We start from the raw sequence: 10,643 nt of genomic DNA, 5'->3' as shown, positions 1-10,643 counted from the left end.
TGTCTCTCTGGCATATGAATAAATAAAATCTTAAAAAAAAAAAAAAACAAGGGCGGGGAGAGATTGGAAACATTGCTCATTTATACATTGTATAAAAGGTATTGTTAAATCCATTGCTAAAACTAACCAGGTTCTATTGCAATTCTGCACTATCCAGCCAGGGCTGTAAGCAACAACTTTATTAAGGTCAAATAGATATCACAATACAGATTTATCCAATGGGATCCAGAAACTGGTTACAGATATCATCTAAGAAACACGGCTGTTTTGTGCTAAAATGCTTCCAGCATCACAGATCACACAGAGTTTTGTACATCGATAACTTTTATCTGGAAATACAGATGCACGGTTTGCCCTCACTGTTGGGCCTTGATGTTTCACTTGAGTTAAAAACAAAGAGGAGAAGATTGGCATTTTCTTGATAATGAAAAAATTCTGAGGAATATTTCATGAGAACCCTCTTTGGGATCAGAGTTGTTCACGGAAGTCATTTCTAATTTATGGGTAACACTCAAATCAGAATTAGTAATTAGTAAGTTAAGCCATGACTGGAGAATTTTTAATAATTGGATCAAGGAACATATTAACTTTACAAATAAATAGGATTTAAAAGTTTAGCTGGTAGTGTAGATTCTACAGAACATCCTTTATAAATTAGTATGTCGGCACAATAGCTTCTGACTATGGTGTCTGATACCTGCATCTCTATTATTCTAAGAAAACAACATTCCATAAACACGAACAGTTATTGGGCCTATTGTTCATGGTCCGTAGGATAAGAGCCACAAAACACCATAGAAAGTTACAAGAATGTAAATATTTAACTAAGTAAATAGAATAAATATTGGGCAGTTACCATATATAACAATGAAATATCGACTAATAGGGGGAAAAAAATCCCAAACCTTAGTTACAGTGCATTCAGAATTGGGTAAAGCCAAAGTGACAAATTTGCAAGTATACAAAGTAATGAATATATTTCTTTAAATGTCCATTTAACAAATTCATGATGCAAACTGGAAAATTTTCATAAATACAGTTCAAATGTTCATTTTGTGAGAAAATGCTTATTCATGCACTAAATCATATGAACACTGATTCTCAAGTAAAAAAAAAAAACCAGCATAATTGTCTGAAACAAATACTTAAGAGACTCACAGTCCTACAGGGTCTACAACCAAACACAACACATGCATGTGTGATACACCAAATTATCTTATAGAAATCATTAAAACGTCTTTCGCATCAAAACGCATCGGGAAACTCATTGCTATATAATTTACTTTATGCATAATACATACTAGAGACTTTAAGCTACAAAATGCTTTTACTATCTCAACACACCTACAAAACGACCATAAAAGTATCTGTGTATATAACAAGGTACTCTCCAATTAGGCATCTATGATGAATAATGTATCTCCTCATGTCGTCTCCTATCTAAGTACCATTTATCACGACCCAGGCTTTTCTGCCTTAATGAGGACTCCAGATCTCTGATTTACATTCAACACCCTCTGCATTAATAATTGATTGAAACTCTTATAAAATTCTTCTGCTACTAGAATGGAAGGTGGTGAGGCCCTCTCCAGAAGAATGCAAATACTATGTGTTAAATTTGATTGGTAAAAGAAGCCGGGCCACTGGACTGTTGGCCAAACTCATCGGAGGATGGCCCCAAGCTCGCCTGCTGCCCATACCCACTGCTTGACCCATAGCTGTCTTGGTTGTAGCCGCCGTGGTTATAGTTGCTCGAGTGCTTCTCCATCGGGTCTGAAAGATACCTCTGTCCCGAGGAATGCCAGCCAGTCTCCTTGAAAACAAACCAGATGTTTCCAGCCCAGAGGATAAAGTTCAAGAACCCAAAGACCTAAAGGAGAATCAGAGCAAGTGAGTGGAGAGAAAGAAATGCAAGAAAAATCTCAACTTCAGAAAAATCCTTAATGATACAACGTAAGGCTACTTTCCATTCAAGATTGAGATCTCTTCCAATTTTTCATTTGGATCTGCTATTTCCTTTAGAATATCTGACTTTTATTGAATGCTTCCTACACGTTGGGCACTGTATAAAGGGCTTAGTGTGTATGGATTCATTCAGCCTGAGAAGAAGGTGCTATTATTATACCCATGTTAAAGATGTGAAAACTGAGGTTCGAGACAAGAATCTTCTTCAAGGTCACATGACTTGCTAAGTAGTCCATAAGGGTCAAGCCCTGTTCTGTCTGACTCCATCATCTGAGTCCTTACTGAAGTGTTACTGTCTCCCCAAGTGAGGGATTTCTTATTGTGTAAGAGGTCTTTGGGGGATACAGAGTTGAGAACTCTCATTTTAACAATAGTGCATTCATTTATAAGGTTACCTTCCCATTATGGCTAGAGATCCTACTCTTCCAGGTCTTGTAACGCTATAAAAAATGAATCAACTTAAAGATAGAAGTATGGAGTAAGCATTCGTACAGGTGGTATGCAGGTAAGCACACGAATGTTAGTGCACACAGAGGCTGTGACTTTGAATAGTTGAACTTTCTGTGCCTATCACATTCAGAAATGAATGTTGAAACCAGAAGAGTGAAATGCAGGTGTCAGAGAAGTAGGCGATGTTTTCCTAAGAACTGGATATGAGGCTTTCCTATAGAAATTCCTCTTAACACTCCAAAAGGGTGTTGGTGAATCAGAGGATCAGGCGTTGCTTCCCCAGGCCCTGAGGGTTTGATGGAAGCAGAACTGTTTACTGGTGCAAGAGGCCCCAAACAGAACGGCTGTTCCACACCTTTCCCCGGGGGCATTGGTTGACCTGGAAACTAACCACAGGCAGTGGATTTTAACAGCCCCCTACTGGAGACAGACAGTATGATATAAAGCCATGACGACATTAAAGTATATTTAGTAGCCACTCCAGCGTGACAATCACCAATCAAAATGGACTTGGGCCACCGCCATAGCTCTGGAATTTGGGTGCTGGAAGTCCTCTGCTGGGCCAGAATTTATCCTCTTGTTGCTGGATGGTAAGGTGGTCCCGAGTGCCCTGTGGGTGGGAGTGGGGGGCTAGTGTAGTCAATATGAGGCGCCTTGGGGCCTTGGAGCAGGGGCTTTTCACCAAAGTATTTGAGTATTTTAGCAGCAGGTGGATCAGGGCACACTACTTGAATGTCAACTTGCGAGTCATCCCATGGGCTTTGAAATCAGGGTGGCCTAAACTCTGCACCTTCTTGCTCTATGACCTTGGACAAGGCAGTTAGCCTCTGGAACTCAGCTCTTTTTGCCCTGCCCCCCCCTTCTATGGAATGAAGACAATTATTCCTTCCTTGGGTGACAGTTGTAAGGATTAAAGAGAATATGTGTAAAGCAGCTAGACGGTGTTGGACACATTAGAAAATGCTTACTGACTGGTAGGCTATACTCTGAATACTTCCCCAGTATTTCCATGAATTGTATTCAGTTGGCTCTTTGGCTGCAGCATAAGCTGACGTGGGACTTTGACGATAGGGGATGTTGGCAGCCCAAGCAGTATTTAGGCCCTCACCTGATCTAAAAGACTGGTTTACCCCTTCTTCCTTCTCTCCCATTCTACCCTCTTTTTTCCCTTTAATGTTAACTGACGTTTGTTTAACATTGTTTTATGCCATGCTCCAGGCTCCTTGCTGAGGGAGATAAAAAGCATAAATAAGATACTCACAGGATAACAGTTGTGTGATCAAAATGAATTAATCACTGATAACATTGTAATATACATGCAGTATCTTTCATTTGTGTGTACAGTAACTAGGATATTTTCCATCAAAGGGAGATCTTGGTTAAATTGTATCTTTGTTTAAGTATATGTCAATATATGAGTAGAAAAAAATTATCAAGGAATATTTTCAGACATGAAGAGAGGGCTCTGCCCAGAGCTGTCATTTTGTTTCTTATTCCTTGATTTCTCCTTTTTGCTTGCTGCTACTTGGTTTCTAGGAAAGGTATGCTCAAGAAGAACACAGAAATCAGGGAAATGCAACTTCAAAGTGAGAACATACACAAGGTGTCCCCATGGGCATGCGTCAGGAGCAGCGATGTCTTATTCCGTTGTCATCACACTGATATCACACGCAGACTCCTGGCTGGCCCATTGTAGGGGCTCATGGGCTCTTTCATCTTTTCTTGCCATTTTGTTGCATCTGAAGTCGGAGTAAGGATTTTGATTCAAGCTCAGATGTGGGGACAACGGAAGGAGAGACCAAAAGAAAGTGTGCATAGTGTGAGAGAGAATGAGGAGATGAGATCTAGATTAGCCGAGAAGATGGGTCAAGATTGCCTATGATGAAGCTGGAGAAGCAGAAGTAGAAATTATGGAGAGAACAGTTATGCTCAGGGAACCTTTGCAAGAAAAGTTGAGATAGGAAAACAACAACAACAACATTCTTTTCCCCTACCCTGTTTTTTGGGCTCTAACGCGATATGACATTTAGGAAAATGAAGGTATTGTAGGGGCAGCTTTTGGTTGACTCTTACTGAACATCTGCCCTTTGCTGAGCACTGGGCTAAGTACTTATCGTCTATTATCTCATTGAATCAACAGTCTCGTGAGGTCTGGTCGATAATAGCCCCACTTCAAATAATGAAACTAAGGATTAGGGACCTTAATGAATTTGTCCAAGGGCAGTCAATTATTGAGCAGTGGGGCCAGGATTCAAACCCTGGAAGACTAACTCCAAAGCTATGCCCGTAACTGTTTCGAGTGGCAACAGTATTCGGGCACTTTGGCTCTAGTCTGGCATTGCTGTCACCATTTGGGATGTCTTATGCAAATCCCTTCCCCGCAGCTACCTGCATTTAAAATATCTGGAGAGCTCCCTGCCTATGTGTGTAAGTGTGAAATCACAGATGCCAAAATGCTTTGGAGAAAGTAAATTTGTTACGCAGGTAGAAATACCATTGCTATTGCTGAACCAGTTACTTGTAGAGGTCACCCCTTATGGTGTGTCTGGCAACTCCTCCAAAGCCTACACTTGCCTAGTAGGCAAGTTGGTTTGGTTCTGTGAGCCATATTTTCTCTGCACAATTCCCCCAGCCCCCAGTCCCCAGCCAAGGTGGACACCTGGCCCAAGATGAGCTAATGAGATTCTCTCTGCCAGAAATGTGGGATTAGACCTGAGTGATTTTTAGTTCAATTCAAGACGTTCCTTTAAAAAGAAACAGGGGCGCCTGGGAGGCTCAGTTGGTTAAGTGTCCGACTCTTGGTTTTGGCTTGGGTCAATGATCTCAGGTTGTGATATTGAGTCCCGCGTAGGGCTAGGTGCTCAGCCAGAGTCTGCTTGAGATTCTTTCTCTCCCTCTCCCTCTGCCCCTCCCCTGCTCTCTCTCTCTCTCAGATTAATAAATAAATCTTTTTAAAAAGATAAAAAGAAATACAAACTCAGAAACCATGGGGTGGCTATCTTCCCTTGTGTAAACAGGAAAAAGAAAAAAATGCATCTGAAAAGAGACAATTATATAATAGTCAGAAAGAGAGAGATGAGGGATGAAGGATGCGAACTGTCCAGTTTCCTGCCAGTCTTCCAGTTCTGGCCCCAAGTTTGGCCCTTAGAAGACACATTTCTAGTGTCTTCCTAATTACTTTTACTTTTTGTGAAAAGCTAGCTCAATAGGATTTGAAGACAAATGAGTTTGTAATGAAAAAATATCACTGCATTTTGGCAGATAAATATTCTTTCCCTCTGCTTTTGGTAACAGAAATTTTGTTTACTTCGAAAAGCCCAGTTGCAGTCAAATGGCATGAGCTCTGTGCTGGAACTTTAAATCAGGAGCGGAGTATGGAAGGTCAGGTATGCCCTGGTATCTGACATCTGGAACCTTGGTCCTGCTCTAGATGTTGCTTTTTGTAGAGCCTGTTTCATCAGATTTCATCAATTTTCTGAGCTACTTCTTACCTTTCCAAAGATATATTTTTTTCCTGATGAGGTTAGTCAGAGTCAGTTTCTGTTACTTGCAACCCAAATGTTCCAGCACATACAGGCATTGGTGCAGAAGGAGGTGCAGAGAACAGACGTTAGGGATAGGCGGATTGTTTTGCTTTAGCTAGCTTGAATTGAATTTTCTGTCACTAGGACCCTTAACTGTTGTAGATCCAGATCTGTCCTCTCTCACAGAACATGCTATTTGGTTTCCATTATTTCTCTTTTTGATTTTTTAAAAATTTATTTTGTTAAGATTTTATTTATTTATTTGAGAGAGAGAGTGAGAGAGAGAGAGAGAGAACGAGTGGGAAGGGAGGGAGAGGGAGAAGCAGACTCCCCTGCTGAGCAGGGAGCCCGATGCAGGACTCGATCACAGGACCCCGGGATCATGACCTGAGCCAGAGGCAGACACCTAACCAACTGAGGCACCAAGGCGCCCCTCTCTTTTTGATTTAAAAAAAATTTTTTTAATTACATATTTTATTTAAAAATATACATGTATGTATGTGTAGAATTTAGTGGATATTTTTTCTTTTCTTTTTTTATTTGAGTATAATTGACACACAACATGGATGGACCTAGAGGGTATTATGCTAAGTGAAATCAGTCAGGCAGAGAAAGGCAAATACCTCTTTTTGATTTTAGGAGACACCGCACATTGTTTCTCATTCAAAATTCCCATTGCCTAGTCTAAAACTTGTTAGAGACATCAGAGGTAGAATTAAATAGACCATGCAGGATGTCATAATGTATTAGAAGATTGATTAGTAATTGGACAAACACATTGGGTGATCTTTCTCTTTGTTCTCTTAGATTTTGAGATCCAGATTACAATAACCTTCATTCAGCACTGCCTAGAAAGAAACTGCAGAAGCAGGAGAATATATTCCCATGCATTCCGCAGTGGGTGTGGCCAGCAATGAGCAAAGATGATGGTGACATCCTCGGACACAGTTTCATTCCATGTTTCCTCTCTCACCAAGGCAGGATCCACCATCAAATCAACAGGAAATGATTAGCAACCCTTTCCCCCATCTTAAATGCCTTCTCAGATTAAATTTCAGAAAGCTGTAAAACATAAGCTAACCTTGAAGCCAAGATAATTATTTTTAGGGATTGCTAAAGAATGTTTTTCCTTCTGCAAACACTGTCAGGTCTTCTTCCGTAACGACTGCTTTTTGCTGCCATTATAGTTTCTGTCTTTCTTAGATGCAGTTTCTTTAAAATAACACAAGCATCCAATTTAGCTGCCCTGCTATCTGTCAGATTTTCTGTCTTCCTGTGAGAGATATACATTTGATAATATTTGACTTTGTTCAACTAATATAGTTCAGCTTTTCCAAAGTTACCAGGCAATTAAACCGGGAACACGGAGGAGATAAAAAAAAAAATCACTGTAACTATTATAAGTATTTTTTATACTGTGCTATTCTTCCCACGTCCTACCAGGTCTGTGTGTTCTTTCTCCAGACAATCAACTGGATGTATTCTAGCTATGTGTGGCTTGAACAATGTTTTCTTCCCAGGAAACCTCTCTGCCATCAAATATTCCTTTTAACTTCTGGCAGGCTTCAGCCTTAAAGTTCAGATTTTATATCTGCTTCTGGCTTAGAATTTTGACTTGACTGTCATCCAAGCAGGGGTTGCCAATACCTGCTGGGTTCTTACTAAGACTCCTTAATTGGCGGCATTAAAGCCCATGGGTTCTGACAATACAAAACTTGAAGACCAGAGGATCATCTTGCACAGGGAGTGAAATATCGCCTCTTACATTGACCTAGTTTCGGAGGCAGAAATCTCCAAGATGACTTCTGAGATGCTTTTCCTATTCACTTGAATGGCAAACAAAGATTTGGGAGGTAAAGCATAGATGAAAACATACCACGGAAGTGTTTAAGCTGGACATTACAGGGCTGTGGACCGCCATGCATTTGTTGGACGGCTGTTTGCAAGCTGACATCAGTAACAAGACTTCCTTGGGATCCGTCGCGACCTTGACATCAGACAGTCCTTTCGCCCAGGCTGATGAACCCACCAACCACAAGAACGAAAAGACTACGGTGACGACGAAGTCCTACAGAAACAGAAAGATAAAACAGTAAAAGAAGTGTGAAGTCTAGAAATGAATTGGTTACTTTATGCAACTATGCAGCTTGCCTTTTGGAAAATTCCTAGATCCCAGAGCCCTGGAACCAGGGAGAAGTTGAAAAATAAATAAAAGAAAGTTCTGTGACATTATATTTATATTCGTATGAAATATACAATGGTAATATTTATTGAATGCTTGCTGTGTTCCAGGAATGATACTAAGTACTTATAGCCCTCCTCTAATTGTTCCTACAACACCCCTGTGAGGAAGTTCCTATTATTGTCCCAGTCACAGTTGACAAAACTGGGACAGGGGATGATCGAGCGACTTGTCTAGATGCCCACAGATAATCAGTGATGGCGTCAGCACTCAAACCTGACAAGCCAACCCCTAAGCCCACGATCTTAGCCACCCTGTGCTGATGACTGCAGACAGAGATTTGTGATTGCTAAAGACTCCTAGATAGCAATATTCATTCATTCATTCATTCGACACATTATTCTTATGTGTCATCTAGTGTATGCTTGGGACGGTGTTAAGTGGGAGGTACTAACAGCCATAATGTTTTGAGTGCTTTTTTATGGGCAAGAGATTTTATATAATATTACCCTTACAAATATCATGTTAGACAATATTTTTAATACCCATTTTAAAGATGAGGAAATCAAGGCCCAGAGATATAAGGTAACATATAGAAAGGGGCAGAGCCAGAATTCAAATCCAGATCTGTCTGACTTAGAAAAGGATCTGCTAAGATTACAGGGGAAAGAAGGTTCTTTTTTCACATGAAACAACATCTCTAGAATGTAAGAGGGTGAATATTTTAAAGAGACATTCTGAGCATCTGGGCTACTTCTCATATCCTCCCTCATGACTCAGAGGGGGTGGGGGTTGGGAGTCACTGTCCAAGTTGGAAGCAGACCATGTTCCAACATAGGACAGTTTTTCAGATTTACTTATTTATGCCTGACTACAAAAAAATGTTGCATCCTGCTTATCTAGTATACGAAAAACACTGACCTGGAAAGGAAAAGAGTACATTTGCTATAACCAACAGAAAGATTTCTTTTTTTTATTCTAAATGATAAGCCTGTCATGTAGAAAACTTGCCCGGTGTCTCTTTCCCACCCAAAGGCATGGCACATGTGACTTGTTCTGGTGAGCTTTCCCTCATGACATGACTGAATTATTATTTTTTTTTAAATTTTTTTATTGTTATGTTAATCACCATATATTACATCATTAGTTTTTGGTGCAGTGTTCCATGATTCATTGTTTGTTCATAACACCCAGTGCTCCATGCAGAACGTGCCCTCCTCAATACCCATCACCAGGATAACCCATCCCCCTCCCCCCCTCCCCTCTAGAACCCTCAGTTTGTTTTTCAGAGTCCATCATCTCTCATGGTTCGTCTCCCCCTCTGACATACTCCCCTTTTCTTCCTCTCCTGTTATCTTCTTCTTTTCCTTTTTTCTTAAAATATGTTGCGTTATTTGTTTCAGAAGTACAGATCTGTGATTCAACAGTCTTGCACAATTCACAGCGCTCACCGTAGCACATACCCTCCCCAATGTCTATCACCCAGCCACTCCATCCCTCCCACCCCCAACCACTCCAGTAACACTCAGTTTCTTTCCTGAGATTAAGAATTCCTCATATCAGTGAGGTCATGTGATACATGTCTTTCTCTGATTGACTTATTTCACTCAGCATAACACCCTCCAGTTCCATCCACGTCGTTGCAAATGGCAAGATCTCATTCCTTTTGATGGCTGCATAATATTCCATTGTGTATATATACCACATCTTCTTTATCCATTCATCTGTCGATGGGCATCTTGGCTCTTTCCACAGTTTGGCTATTGTGGACATTGCTGCTATAAACATTGGGGTACACGTACCCCTTCGGGTCCCTACATTTGTATCTTTGGGGTAAATACCCAGTAGTGCTGACTGAATTATTTTTCATCAAATCCCAGGATCGACACTGAGGGAACTCTTACACTGTAAGGATGCTGTTGTGGATAGTATTTGTTAGGTGTGATTTGTGTTTCATATATCCTTGTAAGCTATCTTAAGTTGTTTCTGGAATGAATGCTGGTATAAACAGATAAACAAGTACAATATCTACAGCAATCAAATAAGAACATTTGGAATCAAGAGAGTCAAGTGTTTTGAGTCTGAATTACAAACTGGAGGAATGGTTACAAATAAATAAGACTTATTTATTTACAAATAAATAAAACAAATAAATAAGGTTGACTCTGTCAAATACAAATTTAGGTTCATGTTCAATCTGGTACCTTGCTCATTCATGCATGCTTTCATTCAAACAGTCATTTTTGAGTAATGTGCCAGGTACTGAGCACAGTCCTATGAGGGAACTAAGAAAATGCAAAATATGGACTCTGCTTTCTTGCTGTTGCATATTTGTTAGAGGCTATAGACACCCTATCGTTCCAATTATGAGACAGTAGCTGTCATTATTTATGCTCATCATAATTAAAAGTAGACTTGAGAAAATGGTGTTAGGGTGGGGAAACAAGAACAGAGTCATGTGAAGACCTCTGCATTGGAAATTGGAGAAAATACTATCAAAACTTTTAGACTTTTAATAATAG

The 10,643-nt window shown here is 40.2% G+C and overlaps 1 protein-coding gene across 2 annotated transcripts in view; it reads right to left on the bottom strand.

Annotated features, from left to right (window-relative positions):
• Positions 1-87: 87 nt before the first annotated feature.
• The window catches only part of SYNPR (synaptoporin), a 302,749-nt gene continuing 292,193 nt past the window's right edge, over positions 88-10,643 (bottom strand). The window contains exons 5-6 of one of the 2 annotated variants that reach the window (XM_025885533.2): positions 7,816-8,007; positions 88-1,870 (exon numbers count right to left, since the gene is read on the bottom strand). In XM_025885533.2, the coding sequence (XP_025741318.1) occupies positions 1,613-1,870; positions 7,816-8,007 (450 nt within the window). In that variant the 3' untranslated portion in view covers positions 88-1,612. The remainder of the gene's footprint in view (positions 1,871-7,815; positions 8,008-10,643) is intronic. The other variant, XM_073901494.1, reaches the window with a different exon arrangement.

Source organism: Callorhinus ursinus, unplaced genomic scaffold, assembly GCF_003265705.2.
Source record: "Callorhinus ursinus isolate GAN/ISIS: 27379988/994484 unplaced genomic scaffold, GSC_fseal_2.0 scaffold15, whole genome shotgun sequence".
Taxonomy (NCBI): domain Eukaryota; kingdom Metazoa; phylum Chordata; class Mammalia; order Carnivora; family Otariidae; genus Callorhinus; species Callorhinus ursinus.
The sequence above is the reverse complement of the archived record's forward strand: the minus strand, read 5'-3'. Positions and strand labels throughout refer to the sequence as shown.